General features: G+C 34.6%; 1 protein-coding gene across 2 annotated transcripts in view; it reads left to right on the top strand.

The window, feature by feature from the left end:
- EML5 (EMAP like 5) overlaps positions 1-16,438 on the top strand; it is a 130,642-nt gene that overhangs the window by 67,583 nt on the left and 46,621 nt on the right. For both annotated transcript variants that reach the window (XM_032482479.1, XM_032482478.1), the window contains exons 15-21: positions 1,206-1,311; positions 2,698-2,791; positions 3,766-3,866; positions 8,561-8,763; positions 9,394-9,505; positions 10,551-10,678; positions 15,907-16,048. In XM_032482479.1, coding sequence (XP_032338370.1) covers positions 1,206-1,311; positions 2,698-2,791; positions 3,766-3,866; positions 8,561-8,763; positions 9,394-9,505; positions 10,551-10,678; positions 15,907-16,048 — 886 coding nt within the window. The remainder of the gene's footprint in view (positions 1-1,205; positions 1,312-2,697; positions 2,792-3,765; positions 3,867-8,560; positions 8,764-9,393; positions 9,506-10,550; positions 10,679-15,906; positions 16,049-16,438) is intronic.

Below are 16,438 nucleotides of genomic sequence, written 5' to 3'. Positions count from 1 at the left end.
CCATTTGCCTTCACCTTTAGTTTATATAAATGGTTCCTCTTAAAACACAATTATGGACCTATTGTGCTGTGACAAGCAGTTTGGACATTACTATGGTCCTACTGGAATGAAGACAGTGTAAAAACCGGTCATTTACTACTATAAGTCTGGAATCTTAGGGAATTCAGGCCAGATTAAATTAAAAGTCAGTATGCCCACAGAACATCTCTGGATACCAAGTGTAGGGGAGGCAAAACTTGACCTTTTGCTGTCCTAGGTTTTTAGCTGGGACTCTAACAAAAAGACAGATTAACAAGAGAAAAACCATTTGTTAACAGGTGCAGCACATATCACCTGCGAGAAACCTAAACCAAAAGTAACTCAAAATGGTGGTTTAGAATTCCAGCTTATATAGAAAACAGCAAATCTGTAGAGAATTGACAGGACAAAGGAAAACAGTTAATAATTTAGTGAAATACTGATTGCAGTATTATTATTTATGTCTTTATATAAAAACAATTTCAAAAATAATGATAATTAGCAGCTATATTAGTTATTTCAGGAGTTGCCTTTATAGGCAAAGTTATTATGTCTCTTAATCTGTATAGTAAAAGAAAGTGATTACTTGAGTCTAAAGAAATAATTAAAAATTAAGTCTTCTTAACCTGCTTCTTGCTTTCATCCCTGTCTATCTTTATTTACACCATTATCCTAGCCTATCCTACTTGCTTGCTTTTTTCAATCCAAGACCTACACTTTCTAAAGGCCCAGGTCAAGTATCATCTCTTCCATGAAGATTTTCTCTACAACCTTTTCCTCCTCGTGAAGCATATATTACCAGACGTTCTTATTAACTGACAATATCTTGTTTTCCCAATAAGTTTACAAATTTATCTAAATGTCTTAGTGTTCATTGTACCTAGCATAGTTACACTGCCAATAATTGGTGCTTAGTAAGCAGTATCTTTATTCATGAAGTATCAGATAAGATTGAGGAACCACATGGTTCTAGAACATTCCAAGAAACACTGAGCCTAGTCTCATTAGCTTTTCAACAAATGTAAGGACAAAAATGTTGGTCACATATACAGTCTGCTTTATATTTTTTATTTGATAAATGTAGCAGATAAGACAAAGGCTGTAAACTCTGTTTTATTTCTTTTTATGTATATGAAAATAAATGGTTTAATTATATAAAATGACTTTTGTAATGCTTTCTATTTTAGGTAGGCAGAGATCCCTCAATTCACATATGGGACACAGAGACCATTAAACCATTGTCAGTATTAAAGGGCTACCACCAATATGGTGTCTGTGCTGTTGATTTCTCAGGTAAGGCAATTTTTCTGTCTCAGTAAGAGTGATCAAAATGCAGAGGCAATACATAGCAGTTTAGTCTAAATGAGCATTGCCTAAACTTGTCATTTAGCAGTGACCTCCATAATTTTTATCCACTGTGCGTACTGTTTTCCAAGTCAATCAAGGCTATGAAAGTATGGGTTTGCTAGCTGGTTTATAATTATAATTTAATGAGTATAATTTTTAGTACCCACTAATGTGAAGTTGTTTCCATTAAAATAAAAAATGTTTGCATACATAACCTCTGAAACCATCTCAGTTACCACTAGTGGTATGTATCTCCTGCTTTGGGCAAACCCTGATCTCACTTAATGTTTTGCAGCCACAGAATAAACTTTGAAAATGTTTAAATTGAAAGCTAAGAAAGAGGTGACAACTAAAATGTTTGTTTTATAACATTTTTATGAAGTGACAATTCTGAGCTATCTTATCGAAATAGTTTTAGATCATGTTAGCTCTTTGCTACATATTTAAAAGTTTAACGACTACAGACAGATCTATAATAAAAGCTAGGGTGTGGATTCAGAAGAGGGGGAAATACCATTAATAGAGAATTTTATATTTAGAGACCATAAATTTGTGCTTTCTGCTGCTCTGTCTGAAGTGATAGTGAATTATTCATAGTAGAGTTTGTGGGGAAAATGCATATATATATTCAGAAATCTGCAAAAGGTTAAGAAACTGCGAAACTAAGGGAGTCAACAAGAAAAATAACACCGGTAGTGATAATGAACTAATTGAGGCTTGCAGAAAGTGTGGCAGAGTGGCAAATGTTTTCTTACAGATCGAGCCTTTGCAACCTGTAAACATATGCACGCCTGCCAGTATGACTGACTTGGCTCAGTCATTTGTCAGATAGTCATTACTTGTTGCTTGATAGTAGAAACAACTAAAATAATTGACCTTCACCAAAAACAGTCATATTAACAGCAATATGTGGTCTTTTTCATTTGATTAATTTTTCATAATCCCTCTGACTTCTTATGTCACTGGAGAGTTCTTACTGGTGAATTTCATCAGCGTGATTCATTTTTTCCTTCCTTGTTTTTCCTTTCCTTCTCTCCTTTAAAATCTCTTTTTTCTACTTATCTTCATTCTTTCCCCTCCTCAAACTGGTAGATAGATAAGGTAAATGAGGTCAGAGAAAATGTTAGCAGTTAGGTTAAGATACATTGAGAAACGATTCTTCCCCCTCCTTATAAATTCTGGGTTTTTTTCCCTATAGCTGTATGCATGCCTAACATTTAATATTATTTTATAAAATTTTAAATACAGTGCTGTGGTATCAGAATATGTGCTGAATGTTTTTTATCATATGAATATTAATGGACAGTCTACCTCTCTGATTACTTTTCGTAGCGGATGGGAAACGTTTGGCTTCAGTCGGAATAGATGATAGCCACACTATTGTGCTGTGGGACTGGAAGAAAGGAGAGAAGCTGTCAATAGCAAGGTAGGGGAAAAATTGATACTGCATTGACGAGATGCTGAAATTTCTTGGACTTTCAGGTTTTTTTAATTATAATAGTTTTGAAATCAGGCAAACATAACTTTTTTTATCACTGCTATCTTTATTACCATTGAGTAAATAGTATAATCATGACAAAAAAGACAAGGGATTCAGGATTCATTTGTAGGTTTATCCCTTGTGAACCTACTTTTTAATGTAACTATAGTATAAGATTGGAGGTAGGTACTATCTAAAATCTCCATTTATAGGTTGAGTGAATTCTACCTATAATTCTCTGTAAGATAAGCTATTCTGTAGTCATTGAAAACATTATAGAATGCTCCTATTATAAATTTAAGTGAAAGAAGATACATACACACATGTATCACAAAGAAGCTACAGATTATTTTTATTTTCTCCATTATGTTTTTCATTTTGTAAATTTTCTACAATGAGCATTATTATTCCTATAATAATATAAATATTAACAATTGCTTTCAGGGAGGAAATAATTAAGTGTCGGTTTTTTTAACTTCCTATTCCTTAAAGTGAGATGTAAAACATTTTAAAATATAGATAAATGCTTTTTTCAGACAGTACCCAAATAAAAGATAGTTTAAGAAGGATTTTGTATTTAGAAAGGCTATATTAAGCTATAGCAGAGTACTATAAAAAAAAGTGTTTTCTTTAACTCCTTCATGCCACAAATGGCATTCTCTGTGCACAGGACTATAGTAGGGGCTTACCCAAAAGTTCAATTCTCACTGTTCCTACCTTTTAAGATTCTGTTGAGAAGAGTTAATAAATTAATGACAAAATTTTAAACATACAAATGCATGATTACATAGCCCAAACCTGAGAGACAAGTGGGCCAAGCATTTAGCAACAGGGTAATCAAGATAGGTTATGGATTAGGCAAAAGATTATTATAGGAGAGATTTATCTTCAGAGTTAAAACATTTTGATATTTATTTCAGAGGAAGTAAAGATAAGATTTTTGTTGTAAAGATGAACCCGTACGTGCCTGATAAATTAATTACAGCTGGAATTAAACACATGAAATTTTGGCGTAGAGCAGGTAAGGAAGTGCTTCTTTTTACTCCTTTGAAATTTAAGAAACTATTACTTTTAAAAGTGATTTGGCTAAGTGCAATGTGGTTTCCTAGATTGGATCCTAGAACAGAAAAGAGACATTAGTTGAAAAACAGGTGAAATCTGAATGAAGTCTGGAGTTCAGTTAATAGTAATGTATTAAACATACTATTTTTTTAGTTTTGACGAGTAGTCTATAGTATTGTAAGATGTTAGCATTTTGGGAAACTGAATGGGCAAGGAGTATATGAGAACACTCTGTTATCTTTACATCTTTTATGAAAATGTAAAATTATCCAAAATGAAAAGTTTACTTTAAAAAGAATATTTCACAGTTGTCTTGATACATTTTAAATAAATATTTAGTAAGGCAGAAAGAGAAAGAAAAATACCATATTAGATCACTCATATGTGGAATCTAAAAAAAATACAAAAAACAAACAAACAAAAAAAACATAAATACAAAACAGAAACAGACTCATAGACATAGAATACAAACTTATGGTTGCCAAGGGGGCGGGGAGTGGGAAGGGACAGACTGTGATTTCAAAATACAGAATAGATAAACAAGATTATACTGTATAGCACAGGGAACTATATACAAGATCTTTTGGTAGCTCACAGCGAAACAAAATGTGACAATGAATATATGTATGTTCATGTATAACTGAAAAATTGTGCTCTGCAGTGGAATTTGACACATTATAAAATTACTATAACTCAATTAAAAAGTGTTTAAAAATATTTAGATTTATTTTATCTTTTACTGGCTCATTGGTATAGTATTCATATTTACAAAAGGATTTAACTTATGAGATTAATCAAGTGATGTCCAGACTTCCTTCTTCTGTTAGACATGTTTTTTAGTCTAAACTGATAATGAAAAGTTGTGTCAGAATTCTGTAAGTGCTATAAAATGATACAGAAATGGAATGTTCTATTACTTTAGTCATTTAGTAAATTAATGGCTGTGGAAGAAGTTCACATTTGAAAGTAAAAAAAAAAATCTCTTTTCTGAATAGAATAGTATACTTATACATTAAAGCAATTTGACATCAAAGTCTCAGTACACTTAAACCTTTCAGATAAAATACATAGGTATCGAGAGAAATGAAACATAGGTCAGAAAAGAACAGGCTTTGTGAAGCTATTTTCCAAGCTGAATTAACTTTTAGATCATAAACTACTTAGGACACGAATCGATTTTCAGACTTGGATTTAATACTTCATCACAAACTCATCAGATCATGGTGTATACACATTTACAAAGTTAAAAAGAAGTATCTTCTCATTTGTACTTTTCATTCCCATACATTTAAACAAAACTTTTGAGTATCTTAGTCACTTGGAATTGCAAATACTCAGCAAATAATGCTTATTATTGCTTATTATTATTACAGTATTTTTTAAAAACTATAAATTTGAAATAAGAGAATTAAAGAAAGAAAATAGCCTTAAGATGAAAAGATTTGCAACTGAGTAAATTTTTTCCTCAAGTTTGATTAGACATATAGTAGACCTGAAACTGAACCGTAAAAGGATAAATGTTAAGATTTTGGTGCATTTCATCTTTTCTCACTTTGGGGCTCTGATCCAGAGTTCACTCATCCACTGGGAAATAAGTAACCACTTTATTAATCTGAATAAATGCCATCTGTCGAACCCTCTAATTGCATAGCTTTATGTAAACTAAGTTAAAGATGACTTAGGACTGAGGCTAAAAGGAAGCTTCTTACCTCCTATCCCAGATCTGGGCTTTGAGAACTCCAAATTATGAATTATTAGTCTCTCCTCTAAGGAATTTGAATTCTATTCCATGGCTGGTGGAGCAGGGAGCCACTGAAAGTTTTTAAATGCAATAATGACATGACCTTGTACGATAGGAATATGTTATGCTGTGTGTATCCAGAAAACCCAGTAATGATTGCCTAAACCAGAAGTGGAAAATTCTGTAAATGGCCAAATAGTAAATATTTTAGACTTTCCAGATCCAGGGACAAAATCAAGAATATTATGTAGGTACCTATAGAACAAGAGAGAAAACTCCTGCCCTGCCTTACCCAATCTGCACCCAGTTGCTGTTACCTACAGATATTCCCTCCAAGATCAGCCTGCTGTGGTGAACAGGGCTGGCAGGTTGGGCTGGGGGCACAATGGTCAGCCTCACTCTGCCCTAATGACACATAGCTCCTACTGTGTCTTCTCCTGGAGAGCCCTGTCTTCTCAACTTGGTCAGACATCCAGAAGCAAGGCAACTCCTGGACTGTGATTTCACTGCTAGGTGCCCAGCAGCGGCCATTAGCAAAGTCCTCATCTTGTAGATGGTGACCAGCTCAGGCAGCCAAAAGTCAAGGCGGCAGGCTCTGGGAGCAGAGAACGAAATCGACATTACCACTGTGACTCTGTTCCAGTGGGTACCGTCTAAAAATAAGTGGTAGCAGGATTTGGCCAACAGCTGGTAGTGTGCTGACCCTGCTCTGGATGGATAATCAGTGCTCTGGTGAGAGCTAGTCCCTCCACTTGTGCACTAGATCCCTTCTCTCACCTATTCAATGACATCACTCCAACTCTTCTTCCCTTTCTCTCCTGTATCATCAGTTTTCCCTTCTACTGACTCTTCCCTTTCAGCATACCAGTGTGTTATTTCTCCACCCTAAGTAAAACCAAACAAAAACCCTCTTTCAGCTCGACCCTCCCATTGCTAATTAATTTCTGTTCTCCCCTATGCACTAAAAGATGTCCAAACAGTTATTTACACTTTAAATTTGCGATTTATCTTCCTCCTTTGAGAGAAGTCTAATCTGTTTTCCCCCTCACCACTTGACTTAACTGCCCTTGCAAGTTCACTAACAACTGTGGCTGCTATGTAAGAAAAGACAGTCTTCCAAATACATTTGGAATATGACTACTTTTCATCGTCTTCCATGCTACCACCAGGCCCTTGCCACCCTTATCACTTGCCCAGATGATAACTCTTTTCATTTTTGTTGCCATTCAAATTACTCTCAACCCAGAAATCAGAATGAACCTGGTAATAAATGATATGCCAAATCTTGTCACTCCGCTACCCAAATGTTTTCCATGTCATGTAGAGTAAAAATTAAATCCTCACAATGGCTTGTAATGCTGCCTTTGACCTCTCTGACCCTGTCTCCTGTTACTGCCTTACTTTCTTTGCTACTCCATACTGGCCTCCCTAGTTGTTCTTTGAAGATTCTTGTCGTGTTCCTGCACTGGGGCCTCTGCGTTTGCTGATCCCTCTGTCTTGAAGACTCTTTTGTCGTAGCTTGTTCTTGCTGCCTCCTTCAGGTCTTCATGCAGATACCACTTTCTCAGTGAGGCCTTTCTTAACTACCCTTCTTAAAAAGGACCCCTCCCATTTCTTACCTCCCTTCTATGCTTTCGTTTTCTCCATAGGACTCATCATCATCTAATATACTACGTATTTTGCTAATTTGTCGTATTTATTGACTGTTTCTCACCAGGAAGCTCCATGAAAGCAGGGAATTTTGTGTTTTGTTCTTGCCTGTTTTGTTCATAACTCTGCTCCCACTGCCTTGAATAGTGTCCAGTATATATCTTGAATGAATGAATAAGTTTGCTTGAAAAAATAGGCAAAAGATATCAATAGGTAATGAATGACCAGTAAAGATAGGAAAAGATGATAAAGCTCATTAATAATCAGAGAAATACAAATTAAAACCACAGTAAAATTCAGATGATATTTCACATCCCCCAAGTCTGACAATAGTAAGTGTTCCTCAGAGGTGGGTAAGGACAGGAACTCCTTTCACTGTTAGTGGGAGGCTACCTTGGTGTGTCAGCTTTGGAGAACAGTTTGGCAACAAATGATACCTCTCATCTATATGCTGTTCCTTTTTCACATACCCTGTGGCCATTCCCAGGCATTCCTAGAGAATCTCTTCAACTTTTATAGAAGAGGCTCTTGCAGGAATGTTTAAAGCAGCTTTATTTGCAATAACAAAATCTTGGAAGCAACTTTATTAAGTCCAATTAATAGGAAAATGTTATGTTTATGTAATGGAATGTTATATAAATATGAAAATGAGTTTTCTAGAGGTGAAACATGTATAAAACTCCGCAACAAATGTTGGTGAAAAAAATAAGTTGCAAAAGAATACATACAGGATGGTATGTATAGAGAATTTTAAAACATGAAAAATAATATGACATACTACCTAAGAATTCATGAATAAGTAGTAGAATATGTATAAGGGAGTGGGTGAGGATGATCAACATCACATTCAGAATAGCAGGGGGTGAAGAAGGGAGATGTGGTTCGTATACATTTTGGTTGTTTTAGTAATTTTATGTAAATCGATAATGGATATAGAAGAATTTATTGTATTTTTATTACTTTTGTATTAAATATGTCATAATAAAATTTTTGAAAAATATAATCAAAAGACTGGCTAAAACTGACTTAGTGTATTTTTTTTCATCCAAAAAGCTATGTGCTAAAAGCAGCCATGTGTAAGGCTCAGCAAAGCAGGTTGTTGCACAAGCCACTGATTGAGAGACCTATGTTTTACTTTTTAACTCTCCTTACTGTTACATGTCTTTCTCTTTAAATAAGAACAGCAACAGTAGAAGAGAATTTTACTGCTTATACTTCATAGAGTTGAAAGTGGTACTTTCATAATATTTTTTATGAACCAGGGGGAGGATTGATTGGAAGAAAAGGCTACGTAGGCACACTGGGGAAAAATGACACTATGATGTGTGCAGTGTATGGATGGACTGAAGAGATGGCTTTTTCTGGAACATCCACAGGAGACGTGTGTATTTGGAGAGACATCTTTCTTGTAAAAACAGTTAAAGCACATGATGGGCCAGTGTTCAGTATGCATGCATTGGAAAAAGTAAGTAACCTAAAGGTATTTTAAGTTAAACACAATTTGATCATGGAGTACAGAACATTTTCACAAGTAAAGCGCATTACCTTTGTGCTTAGCTGAGCTACCCAATAATAATTTGTGAGCTAGACTCTTCCTGGCCATATGTTATTCTTCTTTTCAAACTGCTGAACACAGAGTAGAATAGGTCTGCTGTTAAAAAAATTTTTAACTTAATATTTATTAATAACTTACTATGTATCAAAAATTGTTTAAGTACTTTATATATTTAATCACCATATTCTGTGAGGTAGCAACTGTTTTTATCCTTTCTTTTTAGAATATGAGATTATGAAGCCTCCGGGAGAATATATGTAACCTGCTGAAAGGGGTGGAGTTACCTTATGGCTCCAAACTGCAAACTGTGTTTTTAAAGTCCTATCCGAAAAGTAGAATGTTTAGTGTCACTGTAAATAGTTTTGCAGATTCCATGTTGATGTTTAAAAAAACATAATGGATTCTTATGCTAATTTGTGTTTTCTATAAGCTGTAACGTTTGGCTATAAATATTCTTTCCTTTAGAGTTTTTCAGTATAAAGAAGGTTATTATTTTTTAAATATTTAGATTTTGTTAACTGAAACTTTTCACTTTCTTAGGGATTTGTGACTGGGGGAAAAGATGGGGTAGTAGCTCTCTGGGATGACTCCTTTGAAAGATGTCTCAAGACCTATGCTATAAAAAGAGCTGCTTTGGCCCCAGGATCTAAAGGTGACTTGAGATTTAATCTGCTTTTTAGGAAAAAGATTAATTGCTCATTAATGTGGGTGGGTGGTCACTGAGGAGGAGCACATGGGTGCTTTTCTAGGTGGGCAGAGAAGCCACTTAACTGGATACCAGAATCATTGTTGTCCTTTCAAAATCAATTTTCAGTGATACATATAGTAAAAATATAAATAAGTACAAGATTATTAAGGTTAATTTTTAACATTTTAAATTTTTCAAAGAAAATTGCCATGTGAGTCACATTTACCACCAGTCAGAGATTTGCTTTCACGCTTGGCGTTTTGTCTCCCCTTGATATTTCGTTGGCCCTCCCTCTCTAGCCTTGCAGGCCCTTCTTCCTTTGCCCGTTCATTCTCTCAATGCATTAAGGAGCTACATCACAGTGTCTCTGACCTCCAGGCCTTTCTATATGCTGTCAATTTTGCCTAGAATTTCCCGTTTCTCCTCTTTCCTTCTTCTTCCAATTATCTGACTATATACTCATTTGTCAAATTCACTCTCATCCCCCACCCCCTCAAAAATGGTTAAATTCCCTTATGTTCCTTTTTCAGTATGCTCTGCACATAGGGTCTGTTCTCCTCATTGTATGCTCCATGAGGGCAGGAGTTTGGCTCCATCATGTTTACTAGTATATCTCTGAGGCCTGCTTAGGGCACAGTAAACATAAATGAATTGATCTTGGGTTGAATTGAATTAAAATTACTGACCAGAATATTGTATGTGCCCTAAGAGTGTCACGAGGTGGATGAGGGGCAAATATGAAAAGAAAAGAAACAGTTGTTAGACCAGTTGTAGGGGATCTGGGATAATATAGAATCATGAACTGTAGTATATAAATGTTACTTACTCTTGAGATTAGTAAATTGAATGATTGTGAAAAATGTGGTACATTTATTAGAATACTTAAAATATGGGAGGAAGCAACCTTATAACATGATTTGCATTGTCAAAATAGCATCACTGGCAGTATATACATCCTTGTATTGTAGTAACTTCATACCTAGAAGAACATCTCCATTTAACATTTTAGGTCTTCTCTTGGAAGATAACCCATCTATACGTGCCATATCATTAGGACATGGTCATATTTTAGTTGGCACAAAGAACGGTGAGATACTAGAAGTGGATAAAAGTGGCCCAATAACACTTCTGGTCCAGGTAATTTTAATGTTAATATGCTTTTTTCCCTTTTGTATACAATTGATTCAATACATAAGAGCCAAAAGTTGGCAATGGTAAAAAAATAATGTTAAATTAATTAGGGAAATACTCGTTAAGGTTAATATTGACAAAAAATTTTAATGTAATTATAGCTAAATGAGTAGATATCAGTAAATAAATATGCTCATTATCGTGTAAGAATAATTGCAGATATTTTCATTAATTTCTTATCACAGAACGAGAAGCTGATATAAAGAAAAGCCACTCACAATTAATTTAACCCAGTCCATTTATTTCATATTTAATTTATTTCTTTTAAGTATATTTGTTGAACCTAAGGCAGTTGTTTTTCTATGACAGTCTTCATTTTCTCTCAAGTTGCTAACTTGGAAAAGTAAAAAATGAATGTATGCTTAAATTTATTGCTGAAAACATTTATCAGTGAAAATACGTTAATAATTTTAAAAATCCAGAAGTACGAAAATTTGGGTGTTAAAAATATAAAATGAATCAGCAGGATTAGCTAATCCTTAACATTTCCATCAGGAATGCTATATTAATATCCTGTACATTTCTTATATATATTATGTTTTTCATTACTGTAAAACATAGCAGGTGAGGTAGGATCTACCCTAATGAAAAATTGTTCTCATGCAACTCTGTATAGTAATACGTTTTGGGTTTGTCTTTTACCCTGGAAAAGAATTATTTTCTTCCTCCCTTTCTTCCTTCCTTCCTTCCTTCCTTCCTTCCTTCCTTTCTTTCTTTCTTTCTTTTTCTCCTTTTCTTTTCTTTTCTTTTCTTTTCTTTTCTTTTCTTTTCTTTTCTTTTCTTTCTCTCTCTCTCTTTCTGTTTTGTAATCAGTATATTAAGGAGACATTAATACATTTCAAGAATTGCTTAAATTCTGATATCCAGATTTAAGCTTGTGAACATATGACTTTAAACATACAGTCAAAGCTATTCATCATAATTTGCTATACTACCAACATTAAATTACAGTTACTTTGGAACATAAGTTAAATGGTTTAAAGTAAGCCCATAACGTATCTGCAAAACGCCTTTTTATCTCATACATGTAAATTACTTCTCCATGTAATAGTCTCATCAATCTAACTTCTGATTTCTTTTCCAACCCCCACTTCACTACTGTTAAGACACCAGACAGCACATGTAGATGAGAACACTGCACATACTTTAATGTTAATATAATATCCTGTGGCAACAAGGAGAATTTGTAAGCAAATAACAAAACATTTTATATTAAATTAACTGTCAAGCTTTCATGTCTTATTTAATTTCAGTCACATACTCCTTTGAAGTAAAAAGATGATGGAGTCATGGTGTTTAACATGTTTGTGATCTTTTGGAAAATATTACAGATGAATCCATAGATAGAACTCCTCAAAAACACAAACAATTTCATAATTGTAAGAAAAGATTTTTAGAAGTCATGAATGGCATTCTTTTTTATATATTTATTACTGAGTTTAAGATTTTAAATATCTACTGTTTCCTAAATATCAGGAACAAGACAAGGATACTGGATCTCACTATTATTGTCCAACATTGCATATGAGGTCTTAGCCAATCCAGTAAAATAAAACAGAACAATAAAAGGTGTAAGTGTTGGTTGGAAACAGATGGATGACACTGAGTAGATTATAACCCTATGCCTTGACTATTCAGGAGAATAAACTAAAAAATTATTAGAACTATTTAAGGAGTCCTATAAAGTGCATATATGAAAAGTCAACATATAAAAGTCAATAGTATTTCTACATGTGAGCAGAGAAAACTATATAGTAACTAGGGCTAAAAATGGCCCCAAATTTGTAAGACCTGTATTAAGGAAACTATAAAATTTTACTAAAGACATTTTTAAAAACCTAAGCAAATAAAAAATTCAGTATGATCATAATCCAAATCCTAATGAGATTTTTCACAATTTCTGGAAAGATTTTTTAAAATCACCTAGAAGAGAAAATATTCAAATATAGTCAAGAAATTTTTCAGAAAATCTCCATGCCATAATCAGAGAAATGCAAATCAAAACTATAATGAGGTATCACCTCACACCAGTCAGAATGGCCATCATTCAAAAGTCCACAAGTGATAAATGCTGGAGAAGCTATGGAGAAAATGGAACCCTCCTACACTGCTGGTGGGAATGCAGTTTGGTGCAGCCATTGTGGAAAACAGTATGAGCATTCCTCAAAAACTAGGAATAGGCTTACCATATGACCCAGCAATCCCACTCCTGGGCATATATCCAGAAGGAATCCTACTTCAAAATGACACCTGCACCCCAATATTCATAGCAGCACCATTTGCAATAGCCAAGACATGGAAACAGCCTAAGTGTCCATCAGCAGATGACTGGATAAAGAAGTTGTGGTACACTGGACTTTGACACAACATTGTAAAATGACTATAACTCAATAAAAAAATGCTAAAAAAGAAGTTGTGGTACATTTATACAACGGAATACTGTTCAGCCATAAAAAATGACAACATAATGCCATTTGCAGCAACATGGATGTCCCTGGAGAATGTCATTCTAAGTAAAGTAAGCCAGAAAGAGAAAAAAAAAATACCATACGACATCGCTCAAATGTGGAATGTAAAAAAAAAAAGAAGACAAATGAACTTAAATATAAAACAGAAACAGACTCATAGGCATAGAATACAAACTTGTGGTTGCCAGTGGGGAAGGGGGTGGGAAGGGACAGACTGGGAGTTCGAAATTTGTAGATACTGACAGGTATATATAGAATACATAAACAAGTTTATACTGTATAGCACAGGGAAATATATACAAGTTCTTGTGGTAGCTCACAGTGAAAAAGAATGTGGCAATGAATATATATATGTTCATGTATGACTGAAGAATTGTGCTCTACATTGGAAGCTGACACAACATTGTAAACTGACTATAACTCAATAAAATAAAATAAAAATTTAGAAAAAGAAAGAAAATCTCCATGCTAGAAATAAAGATAATATAAAATTACAGTAATTAAAAGTGTGGGAATGTTTGTACACAACAGAGGTGCACTCATGTGTATACCCAGAAAACATGTACAATACTGTAGCAGCAATAGTCTATGGATAAGTTCGAGAACTAGTGCCTCTTAACAATATTAAGTCTTCATATCCATGAACATGAGATATCTCTGTTTATTTAGATTTTCTTTAACTTTTTCAACAATGTTTTATAGTTTTCAGTGTACATGTCTTGTAGTTATTTTGTTAAAATAACTTACCTCATTTGTTAGTTCTAATAGTTTTTTGGTGGATTTTTTAGGATTTTCTATATGCTGTACAAGATCATGTCATCTGCAAACAGAGATAGTTTTACTTCTCCCTCTCCAATCTGGATATCTGTTACTTATTTTTCTTACCTAAGTATGCTGCCTGGAGCTGCTAGTGCTGTGTTGAATAGAAGTAATAAGAATAAACATCCTTGTCTTGTTTCTAGTTTTAGGGAGGAAGCTCCTAGTCTTTTACCTGTAAGAATTGTGTTAACCATGGATTTTTCATAGATGTCCTTTATCAAATTGAGGAATGACTCTTTTATTCCTAGTTTGCTGCATGTTTTTATTATAAAAGATTGTGTAATTTGTCAGAATCACTTATCAAAAGCAAGTGGTATATTGCATTAATTGGTTCTTGTGTATTAAGCCAACCTTGCATTCCTGGGATTGATCCCATTTTGTCATGGTATATAATTCTTTTTGTATGTTGTTGAAATCAGTTTGCTCATACTTTGTTGAGGATTTTTAGGATCCATATTTATAAGGGATATTGGTTTGTAGTTTTTTTGTGTGTGATGTCTGTATAGTTTTGGTATCAGGATAATGTTGGCTCCATAAAATGATTTAGGAAGTGTTCTCTCCTCTTTAATGGTGTCTTTCTGTAACCATGTCCAGCTGTTAAGCTCTATTAATTGATCACTGATTATTGTTTTCAGCATTTCCCTGAAGCATAAATTGCTCCACAGACTAAACCAATCAAATTTAGGCTTCCTAAAAGGGATATTTCCCTAGATTAAATGTTTGAGGTTTGTTCTGAATTTAAGCATCTCCTCCCAGCTAATCTATGAGATTTTCCTGTTTCTCCTAGACAAGCTAGCTGATCTTCAATTTAGCCTTCATGTCCATTGAGTTTATCAGTTGCCTCCCAATTAATCTTTCATCACAACCTCCACTGTTTTTGAGAACACCTTTAGGCTTCAGCTTTCCGGCACTGTAGTAAATGAAATCAGTTCCTTTGAGAAGAGGCTAGGAACAGTTTTATGGCTTGCTTCTCCCTCCAGGAAAATTTTCTTATTCAAGGTTCTGGATTTGAGCATGAAAACAATGGAATGCTTCTTTGTTCCTGAGCGTCCCTTGCTTTAGATCTGAATGCTCAGTTGGTGGGGACGGAGCAGTAGCCTCAGATCTTCTTGGACTGATGTTGAGGCCTCAGTGACACTGCATCTAAGATAGAGCTTCCATCTCAGAATAGGAGGTGGGTAGAAAAAAAGGAGCTCCCACCTCTCAGCGGTAGTTACAAGAATTAGCCTCAATAGCAGGTAACTGGGAGCTGGGTGGAAGATGCTGACACCCACACCTTCTGGGAAGAAAGCTTCCCAACTAATGGCTGGGGAGAGAGACAGCCCATATTCTTGGTTACATCAATCTGGTATGGAGTTTTCATGTCCGTGAGTTGCGAAGAGGGAGAAAACGAGTGGGTCTTGGTTCAAATACAGTAAACTCTCGCTGTCTTACTGAATTTTAGCAGATTTTCTTGAGTAAATGTTTCTTCATTTGTTTTATCTCCTTGAAACCATTTCCAGAGACTTAATTTTCTTTTAAATAATTTCCACCCGTTTCACTGATGAGCAGGTCTTCAGCGCTCCTTACTCTGTCATGCAGGAGGTCCCTCCTGTATGGCAATTATTAACATTGCAGGGCAGCCCATTCCTATTTTCTTCACCCAGTGAATGTTGTAGGATTTTGAAGCTGATTTTAATAGTAACTTGATTACATTGCAACTGTGGAGATAAAGTTGTTATGAAGGTATTTTAAGGTACATTCCTAAGATAAAGAGAAAAGTTTTATTAGATTTATCTATCATTTACTATCCTATCATTATCATGTATTATTGATTGTTGTATTTAATTTTCTTCTAAATACAAATATCATTAGGTTACATTGATCTTAACTGTGTTTTCTTTATAGGGACACATGGAAGGAGAGGTGTGGGGTTTGGCTACACATCCTTATCTGCCCATCTGTGCTACTGTAAGTGACGATAAAACCTTAAGAATATGGGATCTCTCTCCTAGTCATTGTATGTTGGCTGTCCGGAAACTGAAAAAGGGTAAGTGGTTCTCAGACTTGAGCATAGATTAAATTGTCACAATTTTCTAACCCTCACAAATGTAAGAAAGCAATGGTAGGTATATAAAAAAAGACTAAGTATTTATTCTATGCCCACTTGCTCACGATGCTATATAAAGAAAACTAATTATATATGCAGTCTTTGCTTTATGGGACCTCCTGTGATCATGCCTATCCTGAGCCAGTTTCCAATATCATTTTGGAAAGACAAATCTAGTAAGAAAACAGAAGCTAAGTTTTCTACCCTTTATGACTATGAATTATGTATAATTCAGAATCAGAAACTAAGAAGGACTTGACTTTAAAAGGGGTAGCAGCGTTGAGGGGAGGATATTTTAGGTTGAAACAGAACTGAGTACATTTGTAGGAG

The sequence above is a fragment of the Camelus ferus genome, chromosome 6 (genome assembly GCF_009834535.1).
Source record: "Camelus ferus isolate YT-003-E chromosome 6, BCGSAC_Cfer_1.0, whole genome shotgun sequence".
Classification (NCBI taxonomy): domain Eukaryota; kingdom Metazoa; phylum Chordata; class Mammalia; order Artiodactyla; family Camelidae; genus Camelus; species Camelus ferus.
The sequence above is the reverse complement of the archived record's forward strand: the minus strand, read 5'-3'. Positions and strand labels throughout refer to the sequence as shown.